This window comes from Podarcis muralis, chromosome 17 (assembly GCF_964188315.1).
Source record: "Podarcis muralis chromosome 17, rPodMur119.hap1.1, whole genome shotgun sequence".
Taxonomy (NCBI): Eukaryota; Metazoa; Chordata; class Lepidosauria; order Squamata; family Lacertidae; genus Podarcis; species Podarcis muralis.
In genome coordinates, this window is record NC_135671.1 from 33406278 (window position 1) to 33424920 (window position 18643).

General features: G+C 44.2%; 1 protein-coding gene across 19 annotated transcripts in view; it reads right to left on the reverse strand.

Annotated features, from left to right (window-relative positions):
- Positions 1-64: 64 nt before the first annotated feature.
- SMARCA4 (SWI/SNF related BAF chromatin remodeling complex subunit ATPase 4) overlaps positions 65-18643 on the reverse strand; it is a 59613-nt gene continuing 41034 nt past the window's right edge. For 8 of the 19 annotated variants that reach the window (XM_028712292.2, XM_077921302.1, XM_028712293.2 and 5 more), the window contains 12 exons: positions 18073-18239; positions 15977-16140; positions 14521-14748; positions 14203-14301; positions 13876-13953; positions 12120-12347; positions 5696-5949; positions 4340-4448; positions 2222-2323; positions 1601-1733; positions 939-1078; positions 65-562 (listed from right to left, as the gene is read on the reverse strand). In XM_028712292.2, the coding sequence (XP_028568125.2) occupies positions 530-562; positions 939-1078; positions 1601-1733; positions 2222-2323; positions 4340-4448; positions 5696-5949; positions 12120-12347; positions 13876-13953; positions 14203-14301; positions 14521-14748; positions 15977-16140; positions 18073-18239 (1735 nt within the window). In that variant the 3' untranslated portion in view covers positions 65-529. The remainder of the gene's footprint in view (positions 563-938; positions 1079-1600; positions 1734-2221; positions 2324-4339; positions 4449-5695; positions 5950-12119; positions 12348-13875; positions 13954-14202; positions 14302-14520; positions 14749-15976; positions 16141-18072; positions 18240-18643) is intronic. The other 11 variants (XM_028712299.2, XM_028712307.2, XM_028712305.2 and 8 more) reach the window with 6 other exon arrangements.

Sequence of the window (18643 nt, forward strand, 5' to 3'; positions counted from 1 at the left end):
AACAGTTGGAGGAATTTATTTAGCTGACACGGCAAGATGAAAGCATCACACAGACAAAGGGGTGTACTTTTTGCTTAATTTATTACTGTTTTGAAATCCAGTGACACACAGTTGCCACTGCCACCCTCTCCTCACCTGGTGGGCAGCTGGCTGCTCAACCTGTTTTCATAAAATACAGTACTAGGAAGTGGACTGCTACACACATGCACCCACAGGTTAAAACTACAGTGATTCAATACTGCAACTGAAAATAGTACTGCCATAAAAAGAAAAAAAATATATATCAAGTGTTCCCCAATTCATAATTCTTTTTTAAAACAGTTAATGCTGTTACAAATGCTACTGATGTGAGGACAAGGCAAGACACAAACAAGTCCTACATCTTCACTGCAGTATAAATATGGAAGAGTTTTATACAGTTTGCCCACATCCGACACTACGTTTCTTGCTACCCGTTGCAGCTAAGGGAATACAGCATCTCTGCTTTGGAAAGACGGATGCTTTGAGGTCTGCACCATGGAATGTCTCTTTAATCATCTTCGGTGCCACTTCCTGAGCGATCCTGATGGAGAAAGAAAAATAATATATGTCACTCTTTTTTAGACAATTCATTTTTTTATGCAGGGTGCCCTCCCCCTTTATCCTCACAGCAGCCAGAGATAGATTAGACTGGTATACTGGCCTAAAGTCATCCAGGAAATTTCATGGATGAGTAGTGGCCCCTGGCTCTAACTCAGCATTTTGTCCACTACTCCAAACCCAAGAGGCTGGATCATGAGCAGTGGGATCCACTTCTGTGCTTGCCTAAACTGTAAAAGGACTTGTCTGTCTTCCTTTCTTTGCCCCTTTCCCTTCACTGGAATTGCACAAATCCATCCTTGAAGACTCCTTTGAGAACCACTGGCAACAGTGTGAGGGGAATGACATCCTGCAGTTACCTCTTCTTGCTCTTCCTCGCTATCATCATCACTAACTACAGGTTTGGCCCGTGACCCACGGCTGGTGCGCCTGCGTCCTTTCATCCGGTCTTGTGCTTTCTCCTTCCTGCCCAGTTTAATCTTCACTTTGACAGAACGAGCTGAGGGGAAAGAGAAAAAGGTAAGATTGGCAAGGCCACAACAGGATAGAATCAGCCTTCATGCTCTTCTCTCTGTCCCCATTTCTGTGTGCTCCCATCTCTTCATGAGCAAAGAACACAGGAATGGAAATGCAATACCATTCATGACAAGGCTTCATCGTTATATAGCCTAACTCCCTTTATGCCACCTGTACTTCATTGCCTTTTTAAATCAAGAACCAATACTTTCACCTCCACCTGGTTCTGAGCAATGACAGTAAGGCTCTGCATCTGCACAATGAAAACCCATATGGGTTTTTTTTCCTACAAGAAAATCAAGAAGTCTCCAAGTATAGAGAAAACAGTGGCAGCACAAGGGTTTCCCCTATATGCTGCTCTGAGTGTACATAGAACATGAGACCGTGGCTCAATCCAATACCAATTTGCTGACTTTCTGGTTCCTCCTTTCAGGCATTTTCTTTTACTAAACTGCATACACATACTTTTTACAAAAGAAACCTTGGCAAGCAAGCAAGTACGCACATTCAGATTCAGATCCTTCCTCTTCTCCTTCTTCCTCTTCTTCGCTCTCTTCGCCTTCACTGTCTTCCTCTTTTTCAATTTTCTGCCTCACACTGGTGAAGACAGACTGCAACACAATCGAGTCTTCGTAAATCTGCAAGGAACATGCAAATCACATTTTAGGGTAAAATCCTAGCTCCACAAAACTAGTCCACATGTTTACTATCATGCTACACTGTCACAATGCTTTTGCTCAAAGAGAAATCTTTTCAGGGCTCATGCTGAAAGTGCTTCTGAGTGTTCAAGGCACTTCATATTATACACACACCACTGAAGTCTCAGAAAACCTCATGACGCAGCAAATAATAATTCTATGAAACCTCGGAACTTGCTTCATGCATTGCCAACATACCACGGTTCCATAAAAAATTACAACCCCTGTGATAACTGGGATGACACAACAGCAGCTACTTGTTCTAAGGATAAACAGCTGGCAATCGGGTTTTGACAATTCCAGTTCCAGAACAAGAGGTCTAGTTCAATGCGCACTTTGAGGGACTCAAGGGGGAGAGATGCAGTGAACCTTTCTTTGCATGGACAGGGACATCCATGCCATTCATACGACAGCGGCAACTGCCTTACCAGAGAGCCTTCAAGGTTGAAAGTCTGTGCGTTCTGACACAGGAGCATGACATCCTTCTCCAGATCATTCAGGCTGCGGTACTTGTGGTTCCGGATGCGCTCCTGAAAAGGAAAGGGAACAAAAGGGACAGGTTCCAGGTCATGTCTGCACAGAAGTCATCACTATTTAAAAGTAATGGGAGTAAAAGCAACAACTGCCCACTGCATTAAACCATGTAAAACCATCTATAATAGTATGTTGTATTAACATAAAAAGGGGTTGGCAAAGCAGAAAGAAACTAAACACATCCTCCTACTCAGCCTTGCCCAGGCTAGGGCTCAATTGCTCTTCCTAGGATTCAGCTGCAAGTGAAACGTTTTAAATATGTTGTAAAGTGTAATATACAAATGCGACACTCAAGTCAATGTACTTTTCAAAATGTTCTTTTAAAAAAGCATTTTCACAGCGTTTTTTATATTCCACCATAGAAAGAGGCAGTCCTTCAGTGAAGTCTATAAAAGTTACTAGCCTGCTGACCCATATCTTCCCATGCTAGTTATTTGTGGCACAATAACAGCTTAAAAGAAGGGATGCGGGTGGCACTGTGGGTTAAACCACAGAGCCTACGACTTGCCGATCAGAAGGTCGGCGGTTCGAATCCCCGCAATGGGGTGAGCTCCCATTGCTCGGCACCTGCTCCTGCCAGCTTAGCAGTTCGAAAGCGTGTCAAAGAGCAAGTAGATAAATAGGTACCGCTCTGGCGGGAAGGTAAACGGCGTTTCCGTGCGCTGCTCTGGTTCACCAGAAGCGGCTTAGTCATGCTGGCCACATGACCCGGAAGCTGTATGTCGGCTCCCTCGGCCAATAAAGTGAGATGAGCGCTGCAATCCCAGAGTCAGTCACGACTGGACCTAATGGTCAGGGGACCCTTTACCTTTTAACAGCTTAAAAGAGGGACACAATTGTAGATACAATTGTGGATGTACACAATTGGGTGGCACCTTTACTATTTACATTGTCTGATAAGGAAACCTAACGAGTTCATGATAGGTGTGACACTTCAACCAGGGTTTCTAATGGTTCACAACTCTTAACCACTATGCCACATATTCCAGAAGGGCAACAGCCTGTTGCAGCAAAAGTGTCTTGTAACACATTAAAGACTGACCCAATTTGACAGACACAACACCATTTGGAGATCAGTTTAGTATGCCAGCAGAACTGGATCACACTTCAGGTAACCGCACATTATTGAGGTTGCTTTCAAGGATATTAAAACGCAATGAAAAATTAATGTGTTAAAATAAGGTCTACAGCATCCAACCTAACAGATCAACACAAGATGTAGAGCAAAACTGGATCAATGCACTGCTGCTGAAACTGCAAGAGCTGTGTGCACTGTTCTTACAAGCCTACCAAAAAGTGATCCTACAAATAATGCAGAAAAATACTGGGTCTCCCCACTGTGGATGTTGCTACACATCTGTCACAACTGTGTTGCATTGGCCAATTCCTGTTCATTTGCCTTTGTTGTGGTGAATGGCATTAAGTACAGCACTTCAACACTTTGTAAAATGGACTTTCAAAACCAAGAGAGAAAAAGTGAGCTATTCCTGTGATCAATTAGAGATGGCATTGCTTTTCCACAGTTGGCAACTACGGCATGGAAACTCAGCTTTAACAGGCCATGACAAATCCTTAGAATAGCCCTGCAGTGATGGGATCAGGTGCTGTTTGCCATCATCATCATTTATTTATTTATACCCCGCCCATCTGGCTGGGTTTCCCCAGCCACCCTGGGCTGCTCCCAACAGAATATTAAAAACAAGGCAAAACATCAAACACTCAAAACTTCCCTAAACAGGGCTGCCTTCAGGTGTCTTCAAAAAGTCAGATAGTTTATTTCCTTGACATGTGATGGGAGGGTGTTCCACATGGTGGGCTTCTTCCCTGGAGTCCACTATCATCTTGTGTGAACAACAAATTGTACTAGTGACATAAAATGATAGATGCCCTAATCAGGATGGCCGGCAGGAACATTTTCCAACTACCTTACATGGTTGGTAGTATTAGAATTTTGGAAATATGAGAACATAAAGGTGAATGTTGTGCTGCTACAATGAGGCAAGAATAATTACCTTTATTTTCTTGAAGTCCACTGGTTTGCGGATGAGTTCATAGTACTCTGGAAGCTCTTTGCGAGAAGGAAGTTGGATGAAGACTTCACTAAGCTGGCGTCCACTGCTGCTACAAGACAAGAAAAAGGAAGACGATTAGAAAGAGGTCTGCTTCCCTCTGAATAGGCTTGCTCACAGTCTCCACGGGTCTTCAATAGCCATGAAGTACCAACAGCAAAATACAAATATGACTTTTTTTACAAATAGTGACGTGTTCTGTATTTAATAAAGCAACCCATCAATGGCTTGCACAGTATGTCACATCCTCACAAGTTAATCACTTTGTTGACTTAGGAATGTGAACACCAGCAACCAGTGGATAAGTACCAACTCTGTTAAACCTTTCCAAATACGGAAAAATCAGTGTCGGTGGTTCAGGCTTGAGGTCCTGAATAAAAGTTGTCAGGATGTATCACAAGAGACCAGAAGGAAATGAGCATCCTGTTGCATGATCAATATGAGCCAAGGTTGGAGGCTTAATATTTCCCTCTTAAGCAAAAATAATCTGATGCAAGGATAGCTCATTGCCTGGCCCCCTGGATCACCAGCAGCCTTCAAATCGCTCAGTAATTGATCTAGCAAGCTCAAGTGTATTTAAGAGGATCAAGGTAGACAAGTGGAACCTATGACAAAATGTTGCAGTTTGTAATGTTCATGAACATTGTTCCAGCCAATCAGCCAGGCCTTCTTCCAGGGTACTCCATTGCATTCCCTGTCCCCAAGCAATCAGCATTCTCTGCCCACTTCAGCACCCACATTTTTTTTTGTCTGCTTGGCCCTTTTAACGCCTGAAAGGTTCTCTGTACTTCTGCAGTTCTGAGCATGCTGGTATCTTCCCTTTTTGTTTGTGGATGGTGCCATTTTGGATACAAAAACAACGGCACTCAACCACAAACATCAGAAATGGAGGGAAATGATGGCAACTGATAAAAGAGGTAATACTGAGATTATTTGTTAGTTCCTGATTTTAATATTGATGTATATGCACGGCTACAAATTAACCCACATTTGTGTCTTTCAATATTTGAATCAACCCACTGCCATCATCCAGAAGAACAACATGTCTACCCATCAACTGCAGTCTGGAGTCTCCATGATGGTGAAAATAAAATGCAAATTATGTAAATGACATGTGCCTAATTCACAGTGTCCTTTTAACTCGCGATATCTTTCCTTGAATTGAAGCCAAATGCAGCAGCAGGAAGTCTATCCAGGAGAGATTTAGGAAAGTGAACTTTTACCCAGAGAGCAGAAATACTGAAGAATGTCCTGTGCCTTCTTAGAAACAGACAAACAAACACCCCGCTCTTCTGTTACCTGTCCTTATATTTAATCACAGCATCAACTATCTTCTTCATTTTCTTGGTGAGGTTGGGTGGATTTGGCGAAAGCTTCTCGGCCGGGGGCCTCCCACGCTTCTTCTGCTTCTTGCTGTCGTCGTCTTTATCCCGGCTGCGAGTGCTGGTGGTTGGTGTGGATGAGCTGACGTCCACGTCCCTCTTGCGCTTGCGGGAAGATTTCTTCTGGCGCACCTCCTCTTCTATCTCCTCCAGCGTTCCCTCCTCTATGGCCTGCGGACGGGAGCAGCTCAGTCAGCCAGGTAAAATGAACAGCAAGCATGAAGACGACACACCGTGAAATGATCAAACACAGACATTCACACAAACATCCAAGCAATCTAGCACAGTGAGGAATGGGATGTCTGCATGGGCCGCTTCCCAAAAGACACTTATTTCCTGGGTTAACCAGTAAAGGATAATGGAAGGCTGCAACTCTGTAGCGGTGGGAAAGGAAAGATGGTTCTCTTACCTATGAGCTTTTCTTCTCATGTTAAACAGGGCCGGCAGGCTGGGACTCTGCAGAGGAATCTGTCGTGACAATGCAGAGGAGAGTGTGGGGATGCCCCTTCCTGCCAGCTCAGTTGCAAATTCTTCCGAAGCTGCAAAGAGACCCGCGGCTACTAACCACCAGTTAACAAGACACATTAATGCTTCAGATTGCACAGGAGAGGAATAGAGGCCAGCAAACTGCAGGCCATGTATAACAGAAGTAGGAAAACTCAGAAGTAAAAATGGCCCATCTTTCCTTTTTCTTTAGTCATACATGGCTCTCATCCAAAGCAAATTAACCTCAAGGTTGCAATTCAGGCACTATCCATAATACCTGAAAACTGGTATAGGACTTTAAGAGGAGAATGGCCTGCCAACAAGGTTCTAGTTGCCATTCGTTTAAATGGCACTGACACCCTGGCTTCCAGCCTTTCCACACACTCAATACCCACCTTTTCAATTATGGTGAATAGTAAGTTGTGGAATACGTCCTGTAGTTGCTATTGTCAGTTGCTGAGGAACTGAGACCTGGAGTCTGCATGTGTCATATTGACTCTGGTCAATTTGGTGAACAGAGAGAGAACAAGTGCGATAGAGGCAGGCGGCTCTTGAATGACTGTAAAGAAAAAGTCTGGAGCCTAAGAAATTGCCCTGACTCTTCTTCTATAGAAACTTGGGCCTTTGTGGGGCACCACCTACTGTATCTGCCACTTTCAAATTCCCTGCCTCAACCTCACTTTCCCCCCAAATATGGAGATTACTCGCCTTCTTGGAATGGTCTTCTTTAGTCACACACTAGGTACTATACCTCAGCACTGGCCAACACATGAAACACCATGGAAAGCTCATTTGCACGGGGGAAGAGTGCCCACATCTCTCTCAGAACTGGTGTCAAAACAAAAGGGCCCCCCAGAAATGCTGCTTTCTATTCATCCCCTTCCAAAGTCTGAAGTTCTTACTGTCTCACTCAGAGCAAGACACCCCCAAAGGAAGGAGGGTGGGGTGAAATCACTCAAGGAACTATGAATACATGTAGTTTCTATGTTTTTGTTGGGGTCTCTGCTTTGTGATCAATTAGGACATACCAGGAAGGGATGTCCAGAACATTAGCTGTGAGACACTGCTGTGCCTCTTCAAGAGAGAACACCAAAACACATAGTATGGGGTGAAGACCTTGCTAGATTCCGATTGGGCTCTAGTGGAAAGCAGAATTCACTTTTAAAGGGCACAAGTATGAAACATTAAATGTGGAGTCCAATGGAAACGTATCCGGGAGCTAAAGGCATTCCTTTTTCTTGATCCAGAACTGAAATGGAGTCCCTTGTCCCATGTAAAACATAAAAAACCCCAGCTTGCCTCACACTTGAAGGCATGTATGAGCAATTTCCCTTTCACTGGTATGGCTAATGTGTTTGCCATTCACTGCCCTAAGCTATAGCAGGTTTCAAAATCTTTCCTAGGAAATAAAGCATTGTTAATCCCTTTCCAGATCCTCTGGTCAATGATCCACTGTCCAGCTGTGGGGTACGCTCATTCCGCAAGAAGGTATTCTTGCCTCTGCTTGCTCTTTTGGATAGGGTGGGATGTTCAAAAAAGGCGATTGCAAGAAATGCTCCACCTAATATACTAAGCACGTTGTCTCCAGATACTGCCACAATTCCTTTAAGTGCCAAGGAATTGCCAAGATGAGATCAGTCTCCTGTTTCCTTCAACTTCAATATGAAACCAACCCTTGTAGCTGCAAAGCATTACAGCTGAAGGCTGGGCTGCCTATTAGGACCAGTGTGGTTCCTGGTGGTTAAGCCTCAGCTACTTGCTAGTGGGCATAGCTCAAGCCAGGCATGAAAAGAGGGGTTACAGAGAGATCCCAAACATGCTGCCTTTCCTATCAGAAGGCAGGAAGATGCTGCCCTGGAGAATCCAGCTACTGGGTAAGGAAGCAGGAGAAAAGCATGCCCACGAAGACAGCCCAGCTAGGAATAATATCTGCTTTGTAAAAAGAGGCAGTTGAGTAAGTGCCACATGGTTCTGTCTGACAGAGACTTATCTGGCGAATGGCTTTGCCCTCACATTTCTTCTCAGGACCAGAAACCAAATGTGTGGACCATCCATATAAAGCATCATCACATAGAATGGATTAATAAACCTGGCAAGGATTGCCTGCCAGTTTGTTTGCACTGCTTCAGCCAGCCAGTGCTTGCTATGTGACATCTTCTAGAAAAGATGTCGCCCTTAGAGACAAACTGGTTTACTCGGTGAAAGCTCAGATATCCCTGGCATTCATAATGCAAAACATGGTAGTTTGTTTGCTGTTTAGAACTAATATGGCTACACTTCTGCAATTTTTTAAATAGTAAAAGGAATTCAATGAATCTGTCAGGGGAAAAACTAAGGTGATCTGCAATAAAGAAGCAGAACATATAACCTTGCTTGGCAGGTCACTCTGATATTTAGTGACTGACTTATTGGCAACATATGATCTTCATTATCTTTTGATAAAGCATCTAACTTTTAAAGTACTTAGGCCAGAAGCAAAAATAAAATAAAATATTTTCCTCCCTGCTACCTTCAAACATGGTATAACACAGAAAAAGTGGTCTTACCTTTTTTCGTTTCTACTTGTTTGATAGGTAGCAGTCCAGAGACAGGGCACGCTCTCTGACCAGCCAATAAGGAGCAGATGCTGAAGCAAAAGGTCTCTGGGAAGGACTTAGAGAGCACCCACCTCTTCCTCTGTACAACCATCCACTCCTAGCCTAAGACCTCACACACTACAACTCAAACAACAAGCACACTATACAACCAACAGACTACCACTGAAACATGCAGGTTATGGATTACTGTCCAATAAACAATCGGACAGAAAATTTTCAGCTAAGACAACATTTTCTGTTTTATTTGTTGCTGGGCAGTGGTCTGCTCACTGGAGGTAGGTGAGAGCATCAGAACCCTGAGGTTCATGCACTGTTTTTCTAATTATTACATTTACAGTAGTACCTCGGGTTAAGAACTTAATTCATTCTGGAGGTCCATTCTTAACCTGAAACTGTTCTTAACCTAAGGTACCACTTTAGTTAATGGGGCCTCCCGCCGCCGCGGTGCAATTTCTGTCCTCATCCTGAAGCAAAGTTCTTAACCTGAGGTACTATTTCTGGGTTAGTAGAGTCTGTAACCTGAAGCGTCTGTAACCCGAGGTACCACTGTATAAACAAGGTTTGGATACCCCTTGGTAAAAAGATGGGCTTAGAAATGTCTCTCTTCATACTGATAGATCTTATCAAAATGCGTACAGCACTCAGAAATAAATATCTTGCTCCACCAGGTTACTCTGGGTCTGCACAAGCAGAACACAAACCAGTTATAGGCAATAGTTTTGCTTCAGTGCCCACCAAATATTGATCTGATCATATAGACAAGTTTAAAGTGATTTCTTTTTCTTTAAAAGCAGCAATATCCACACATGTGCCATTTTCGGCTCCGGAAGGGGGTGGGGATGAAAGAGGGTGGGCTCATGCTTACCCACCAAGGCGTATGATGACTCGGAACAGAGTAAAGTCCAACAAAGTAAAGCCCAAATCCAAAGCATCAAGGTGCTGATCATGTTCTCAGCAAGGTTTCAAACGCACGTCTAACCCAGTAAGGAATACTCTACTTGGTGACAAAGGCCCATGCTGGTCTCAAGCTAGAAAGCGCCTGAACAATCTCTGGGTTGAAGTAGAAGTGTTGCCTGCATGAATCCTGATGCATGATGCCTGCGTTTCCCTCTGGAACTGTTGGAACACCAACAGTCATCATGCCAGTGACTCTTCCGCAAAATAAACTTCTCAAAATCTGGTTTGCTGCAATGTGGTCTGTGAAAAAAGCCTGCAATGAGGCACAGTCTTTTAAGCAGATCTCTAATGGCATGGTCATTACCATCAGAGAAGCTGGAGAGCTGGAATGGCATTTTCTCAATTTGAGTTTCAGCCTCCTGCCCTTGGAAATTAATATGATGCATCTAGAGACACTGCTGAACATCAGCTACTCCCTAGTGTCTCCAGGAGATGCTTTTCTCAGCTTGTGGTCCACTGGTGATCTTGAAATGGACTGAATCTGACGCATGCAAGGCATGCATGCCACCTCAACATTTCAGTCCCTCTCCCAAAGAATTTGTTCCAGGGAAGACAGGCAGGTGCCCATGAGACTGTGCAACTAACTTGCATAATGGGCAGCCTCACTTCCACACTACTGGCAGTTACCAGAAGGAGTTGTTTAGTACTGTTACATACACTGGTCTATGTAGCTCAACGGCACCTGCGGACCAGCACCAAAGTTCCCAATGGCAAGGCATTGGTACAGGTTTTTATAGCATTGCTCCTCTCCAAAGGGATAGATGAAACAGCACAAAGATGCAGACACATGTCAAGGTCTGCAGAGACCAGCTAGTGGACGCGACAGCATCTTGAGCCACCTTCTTTGGCAAAACCGTTTCCCCTTAACAGTTCCAGGATGTTCTTTGCACTTTTCCATAAACAGAAAAAGGAGGAATAAGTTCTCTCAAAAAAAGTCAGCACTTGCAACAATAGCATGGATGAGGTACAAGAATATTTGCAAGAGAAGTTGCAGCTTTTAAATTTTTCTGACAACTCCTCCTTCAGGGCCTTAAGGCAGGCTAGAATGCCTCTAAGAGGGGATAAGTCGTGGCAGAGACCACCTTAATGACTTCAGTCATGTGCTCTATGGATCTTCTTAAGGCCAGGCTCACTTTCTGTGCACTTGGTCCATAGGCCTGGGTGTTCCCTTCAGGTAGCAAGCAGAAGTCTGTGGTAAGAAATGTCAAAGTTTCAAGTATTTTAAGCAACAAGAACAACCAAGACTCTGAGTGCAGTAGACAGATCTTTGTCTAGTGTTTAGTCTGCACAAGACACCTTGTTTTAGTTCACTCTACGAAGCTGTAAGAAATGCCTTGAAACGGGGGTTCACCATGTTAGTCACATGTCCCTGCCTTGGACAAACAGGACAGCATAACTTGTGGGAGGAGGCCTCACTATTCAGCTGGAGAACCTGGCTTCGCCACCATGCCCTTAAGGGAGCAGGTTGGAAGGAGGAACTCATAACTGAATTTCATAGCAAGATTCTCTGGTTCCTGGCTTGCACACTGAATTTCTCACCCTTTGGGAAGGCTGAACAAAGCAGAACAACTCTTCCTCCTTTGCTGATTAACTCTTGGGCTTGAATCCTTCAACTCATAAGAGCCTAACTCAGCACCTGGGATGTTCCACAAAGAAAAACCAGCTTAGCTTGATCGGCAGTAGAACAAAGTTAGCCAAGCCTGCACTTTCTTTCTCTTGCACAAGCTCGGAGGAGGAACAGTGCTTCGGGATGGCTACTGCAGCTTAGGACCAGCTTCCTATTCCCTCCCCATGCTGTCCCAAAGTCTGCCTCTTGCAGGCCAAAGAGCCCCCAGTCTCTGGATCACTGCCTAGCAACAAGTAGGATGAAATATTTGCTGGGCCAGACAGGCAAGAAGAGCAAACACTCAGCTGCATAGCAAGCAGGCTTACTGCATCTGAAATGTTTGCAATCTGTCAAGGAGATCAGTTGAATTTAAATTTGGCAACATGGTTTCCACACAGCTGAGTTCCTAATACCCAACAGAAGTTTTGCATGGTGAAGTTGATGTGTATTTCAAGAAAGCTCCTAGACTTTATAAACGCCAACATTTAGGTTATCAATTTAACAACATCATAGTATTTCTGATAATCGTGTAGAAAAAGTATTGTTGCCAAACTCGGTGCTTGCTAGCACAGTCTTAGCTGACCATCAAAACTTCTGAGACTGGGTATTTTCCTCAACTTTCTGACACACAGACAGACAACACAGACACAAGTAGAAATAAAAATTTAGAAAATCATTGGAGAACGATGCTGTACCATGTATACCTTGAGCCACTGCTTCTCAGTCAGCGAGTCACTATAGTCCACTTCCTTACGGTGACGAGAACCTCGCCCAAACATCTTTTCTTCCTCTTCCTCGCAGGTTAGCCTCTCTACTTCAGCATCATCTTTAATGATCCAAGAGGGCAATTCATCCTCTTCCATTAGACGTGGCTTTCTCTTTGGATTGCGGGCTTCTTCTCGCCTGCGATCCAAGTCCATGCGCTGTAAGGAAAATAGCCTGAGGTGAAGGCTCCAAAGGGTATGTTGGCTGTACTAGTCATATATTCTAAGGCCATACTGGTTATATATTCTACTTGGACCCAGGGCAGCTGCTCTCAGAGAGCCATCAAGCAGAAGAAGGTCATCAATGGGAAACTAAGCCTGTGTTAGCAACATACTGGGCAGACTAGGGGTTATACAGAAAACAAAGGATAAAAATTACACTAATTCATGCCATAATCATAGTTGTTTCTGCTAAGAGATAGTGGGGAAAAACCAGCAGGCATCATGTCCCTAGAGTAGGGTGAGACTTGCCATCAAAAGAAGACAGAGCCTAACAACGTTAGTTTATTTAAAATATTTATATATTGCCTCTCTCATTAAAATAAAACCCAGGAATGCCCTGTCCATAAGACAATGTCCAAATGTTGTAGGATTCCCAAGCTTATTGGGCTGATGGGAGCTGGAGTATGACCATACCTGGAGCGCCACAGGTTAGCCACCCTTTGCCTAGTGGATGAAGGTTGGGCTGCAATATGCCTGACATAAATCTCATTAATTTTATAATTGGGCTTATTTTCAATTTAACAGGCTTTGGAGGTCAGCATGGATGCGTGATAGCCTGCTGAAAGGTGAGGAAGCCGTGTCAAGTATGCTCCAAAAGGGGTTTATACCTGAAATGTGTATGTTTCTATGGAAAAGCATGGATCGAGTTCTACCTGTTAGAACTCTTGTCCCTAGACACCATATCAGAGCAGAAGCAAACAATGCAATCATTTTCTTTGAAAGAAGCCAGATTCAGCTGCCACTTCCCTCCTTTCTGTTGAAAATCCAGAACTTCACCTGTCACCTTCTCCCCTCCTCTAGGAACCTGTAGCTAGTGTAAACATAGGGGTTCACAGGCTGAAGGGTAGGAGGAGTCGCCTCCCCACCCCCTTCTGCCTTTTTCTCAAGGCCCTAAAGTGAGGGGCTCATGATTATTGGAGGAAACAGAAGGACAGCAGCATCCCAAGGGCATAGGATCCAACCCAATAGCTGCCGTATGTCACCTGCCCTGAGCCTTAGAACTGGGTAACAGCTTATTCACAAAGAATAAGATGGCACTCCCTGCTATCTATTCATTCTCTCCACCACTGCTGCCATAATATGAGACTCAGACTAATAGCCACCCTAGTCAACCAGAACACAAGTGCTTCCTCAAGTTTATGTTTTTTTGTAAAAGAACCCATGGTGCTTGTCCTGCTTTCACTGCCATTGGGATTTTTTTAAAGCAAGTATAATCAGTTAATTGAATGAACTAAGGGTTTGAAAGGGCAGAATTTGCAGAAACCTTGTATTTTCTCCCCCCCCCAAAAAAACCCCACCCTTCTCTTTATTGGAAGGACTCTTTATTGGAAGGATTTATAAACCCAGAGTCATGCTTTTACTTAACACTACTTAACACCCCTCCAGTATACCTTAATACTAGACTGAATTCAGGAAGATAAGGCTGACCTGTTTGAAATGCAAGAAGCAAGGCAGCCACTCTCACCATAAAAAGGTCAAACTCCTCCTCGTGCCGGGCAATCATCTGGTTAACTGTCTCATCATCAGGAACTTCATCTTCCTCCTGAAAGATTTCAAAAGAGCCCCGTTTAACTCGTATGGAGATGCGCCATCTGGCAACCCACTGCTCAAAACTGTACACTGAATGTGTTTTTACTATTTCACATTTGATTTGGCTACTCATGTAAAAACAAGCTGGGTAGTCTCAGTGGACAGGGAAGTTCGCCACCCGAGTTGGCAACTTTGCTGACAGTCTTAAAACACAGTGAGGCGAAGGACTGGACAGGCGCGGCGACTGAATGACCCCTCTCACCTTTAAAGGTGGTTCCTCCAAGTCGGAGTTGAGGCACAGGGTTGAGGCAGTGTGGGGAAAGCTTGCGCTGCCACTGCCGCTGCCCGTGCTGTATCTGGTCTGTGGATAGATAGAGGACTTCAGTCTCCAGGGCTGTCAAGCCAGCCCCTTTCATTGACACTCAAATTCACTTTCTAGCATGACAAGGGTTCATGCCATTTCCTTCCAGCCCACAGTCCCTTGCGTCAGCGTCATACAAAGCACAAAGCTAGGCAATGCATTCACCACTCATACGCTGGAGGAGGAGAAAGCAAAAAAACCACCCCACTGCTCCCTTACCTCATCCTGCTCCTCATGCTCTAAGATAGCCTGGAGAAAAGCTCTCCTTTCATGGCTGGAAGATTTCTGGTCAAACATGCCAGCCTGGATAACCTTTTGATCTACATTCAGCTTGTACTTGGCTGCAGCAAGGATCTTCTCTTCCACGCTGTTCACGGTGCAAAGGCGCAGCACACGGACTTCGTTTTGCTGCCCGATGCGATGTGCTCGGTCCTGGGCCTGCAGGTCCTAGAAAGGGAGAGAAGAAGAAAGCTCTCACTGTTCAGAGAGTAGTTAAAATTCAGCTATCACCTTCATGTGCTTTTACGCAGAGCACTTTAGAGAGATTCAACCCACAATACTCCGATGGATTAAGTTGCACCTACGTGAGAACAGGGTTGTTCAGAACCCACTTCTTAATTTACCACCATACATTTGCATAGTAGTAGTGAAGCTGCTGTGACTTACCTTAGGTCAGCCTGTGAACCAGTAGTGTGTCCTGACCGTTCCACTGAAGACCAGCGTTCTACTCTGTGGCCCATTCACCAGGGTTATCGGAATAGATGATTTTATTTATATATTTGTGTGTGTGTATGTCTTGGAAACTCTGGCAAAGGGTAATATAGAAACCTTTTACATAAATCTTGGTTTACAAAGCCATAACTTGGGACCTGAGTACCTGAAGGAGTGCCTTCCCCATAGCTTCTGACCCAAAACTAATGATCGGTGGGAGAGGTCCTGTTTGTGGTCCCATCAGCAGGGGTGGCAAGGTGATTTAGGACAGCGTGTTTTCAGCAAAAGTGCCCTGTTTAAGGAAGTCTGTTTCTGCTGAAATCAGGTAGTCTGCTAGATTTGCTACATTCAAGCAGAATGTTAAAACTTTTGTCTAGGACTTTGGGGCATAATTGTGAGGTCTCTGCGCTGAAGGTATTAGTATGCCATTTTAAATATATTTTAATTGATATTTTAAATGCTGAATGGTTTTATGTATTTTTCTGTATTACATTAAGTTAGCTGCCCTGGGCTTCCTTTAGGAAGAGGCATGGGATACAAGAAACATTGTTAATCAATTATGTGAGGAGCTTCCCAAAGACATCCATGGCATAGTGTGTTCAGTGTAGGCCAGATTGCTTTAGGAGGTGATAGGAAGATTTCTATCCCAAGATTCCCATCATGTTTGGCACAAAGCACCCCCCCCCCCATATTCAAGAGGGCCTCAGTTTTTACTATAGAGAAGCGCTAACATTCAAGATTCTGTTGAAAATCCAGAACTTCTGTAATCAAATAAATGTGCATTTACTGTTGACCAAAGTACAGCAAGACACAGAAAAGCCCTGCTTCTTTTGTATCAGCTCAACAGATAAGACAGGCATACTACAAATTTATCATTACCAAGCTCACCCCACCCCGCTCCCATACTAGTATTCAGTTTCAAAAAACTTCATTTCTGAAGCCCACAAATGCATTTTATTAATACCTGGTGGGGATTCCAATCACTGTCAAAAATGATCACAGTGTCAGCAGACTGTAGGTTTAGCCCCAGGCCTCCAGCTCGGGTACTCAGCAAAAAAATAAAATATTCAGAGCCCGGCTCATTGAACGTTTTCAGCAGCATGCCACGGTCTTCCGCTTTAGTGGTTCCTAGAGAGAGACAAGAGTGGTTTTTCCCCCACTGCGACAAACTTTTGGTTTGAATAGAAAGCCTGTCATCTTTAAGAACCCCAGAAATCTGGGCAAGCATAGCACTGGTCCACAGAGGGGAAGTATTTTTTATACTGGGAACCAACCAAGTTGAGATATACACCCACATTCCAAAATGTCTGGAGAGCTTGCATATCAATTTAACTATTTAAGTTCCTAATGGTATTACGAAAGACAACTTACAATCAGAGAACAATCAGGTGGTTTGGATTAGCAGATACTGTCTTGGGGTGGGGTGGAGAGGGGGAAGGGGAAAAGAGAGGACAGGGAAGTTGGTACTGGTGCTTTCTCCCAATCCTGCCTCTTCCTACTTCTGTACTCCAAACTGGGGATAAGAGGGGAATAAGATAGAAATGAACACTCAGCTGCACACCAGTACCTGCAGTAAAATGGCACCATCCTGCTTTTGTCCACTATCATTCACCAAGGAAACCATTGAGGCAGGCTATGTTAAGGCCGATTTATGAAAGAGTTACGGCTGCTGTTTCTACATGGTTGCGACCCCCAGACTCAACTAGCAATCTTTACTGACCTACAATCACACAGTGCAGGTGGATCATGTAGCGAGTTCCTAGGTCAGAATTGCTGGTGACATGGAAAGTAGGGTACGTCATCTGCCAGGCCTCTGTAGTTGCTGAAGTAGCAACCATGCAGGGCCTATGCTGATGACATAAACAGGCTTCTGTTTTGCCCAGTTTAGGCCATCAACTCTGGCTACACTTAGCCTTCTCTAATACAAGCAGACCCCCATTACTGACGAGTGTTGGGGGTCACATGTGCAGCACGTGATGCTATTGGACAGTCCCTTGTCAGAATGTAAATACAGTGGTACCTCGGGTTAAGTTAATTCGTTCTGGAGGTCCATTCTTAACCTGAAACTGTTCTTAACCTGAAGCACCACTTTAGCTAATGGGGCCTCCCGCTGCCGCGCGATTTCTGTTTTCATCCTGAAGCAAAGTTCTTAACCCGAGGTACTATTTCTGGGTTAGCGGAGTCTGTAACCTGAAGCGTCCATAACCCAAGGTACCACTGTACTTCAAACTTTATGGCATTCACTTGGGAACACACCATAAAGGCCTCATTCCCATGTAAAGTGAAGCATCAAGTGTTGAGGGGGAATGAGTTCAAGACCTGCTCTTGATCTTATCTCACAAACCATCCTTAAAATGGGGAAAATGTGTGAACAGGGTCACTGCCAGTAATTAAGGAACCAGTTAAAGGAAAAAAAGAGGAAACATGAAAACTGAAATAAAAAAAGACTGGCATAACCAAAGAGGAATAAATACAGAGGGAATGTGCTCAAATCCTCTTGTGATAGAGGAACATATCTGCCCAAATGTTTAAATGAATGGTATTTTGGGATCATTATTAAAAAAGGACCCATCATTTCAAGAGAGAACCACCTGCAAGGGGGCGTCATTGGGAAAGAGTACGACTTGCAGGATAGAGGGGAGGGAGAACCATGGCAGGTCACTGTAACAAGTAAAGGAATCAGCCCACTTGACAGTGTCTGGTTGCCATTCTGAAATTTGAAAGAGAAATCCACTTGTGAATGTTTGTAGCAGAGAGGAAGAACTGGAAATGGTGCAGCCAGAACACTAAGCTTAGCATGAAGTGAGCCCAGTGGGGGAGGGAAGAGCTCAAATTCCTACGCGATGGCTCCACATGCTACCCCATGGGCCATTCAGGATCACACCCCAAAATTGCACATGCCAAGAGAACCTTCCTATGCACTGAAGTTGGTGCGTTTCACTTTCTTACAATGCTCCACACACATAGCCTGACTAAAGACATACAGAGACTACATGAAGAAAGGTACTTTATTAATCGTGTGCCAAAATACAACATTACAGGCCCTAATGCAAAACTCACCATCTAGCCTGAGGTATTTGAAGCCACGGTAAGCAAAATAATCTTCCATTATGGTCATGAGGGAGGTCATCTGACAAAAAAGCAGGACCTTGTGGTTGGTAGCTCGTAACTTGGGAAGAATCCGATCTAGGAGCTCAAACTTCCCTGAAGCGCGGTACAGGTCAAGCCTGGTTCAGAACATGAGGAGGAGAAACAAAGAAACTGTTTTCTTCTGGTATAGCGTCTTTTAACATTCTGCCTTCAGGGACCTGCTTTCACATCAATTTATCTGCCAAGCAATGCTTGTGTGTTTGCGGTGGAAGTCTTGTATGTTCAGCGGATACTGGGAATTCGTCAGGAAGAACAGCAATTTTACACAAAGCCTGGCCCTACTGGATCTCCTTTTTAACTGTGTGAACTGAAAGTGTGGCTCAATCATTCATTCATTCATTTACACTCTGTCTTTTCCCCTAAGGGACTCAAGGAGGCTTACAGATAAAAATAAGAACTGCTAAAAACACGGGGAGAGGGGACAATAATGAAAAAAAAAACAATTGAACATTGATAGAATTAAAACTATATACAAATATAA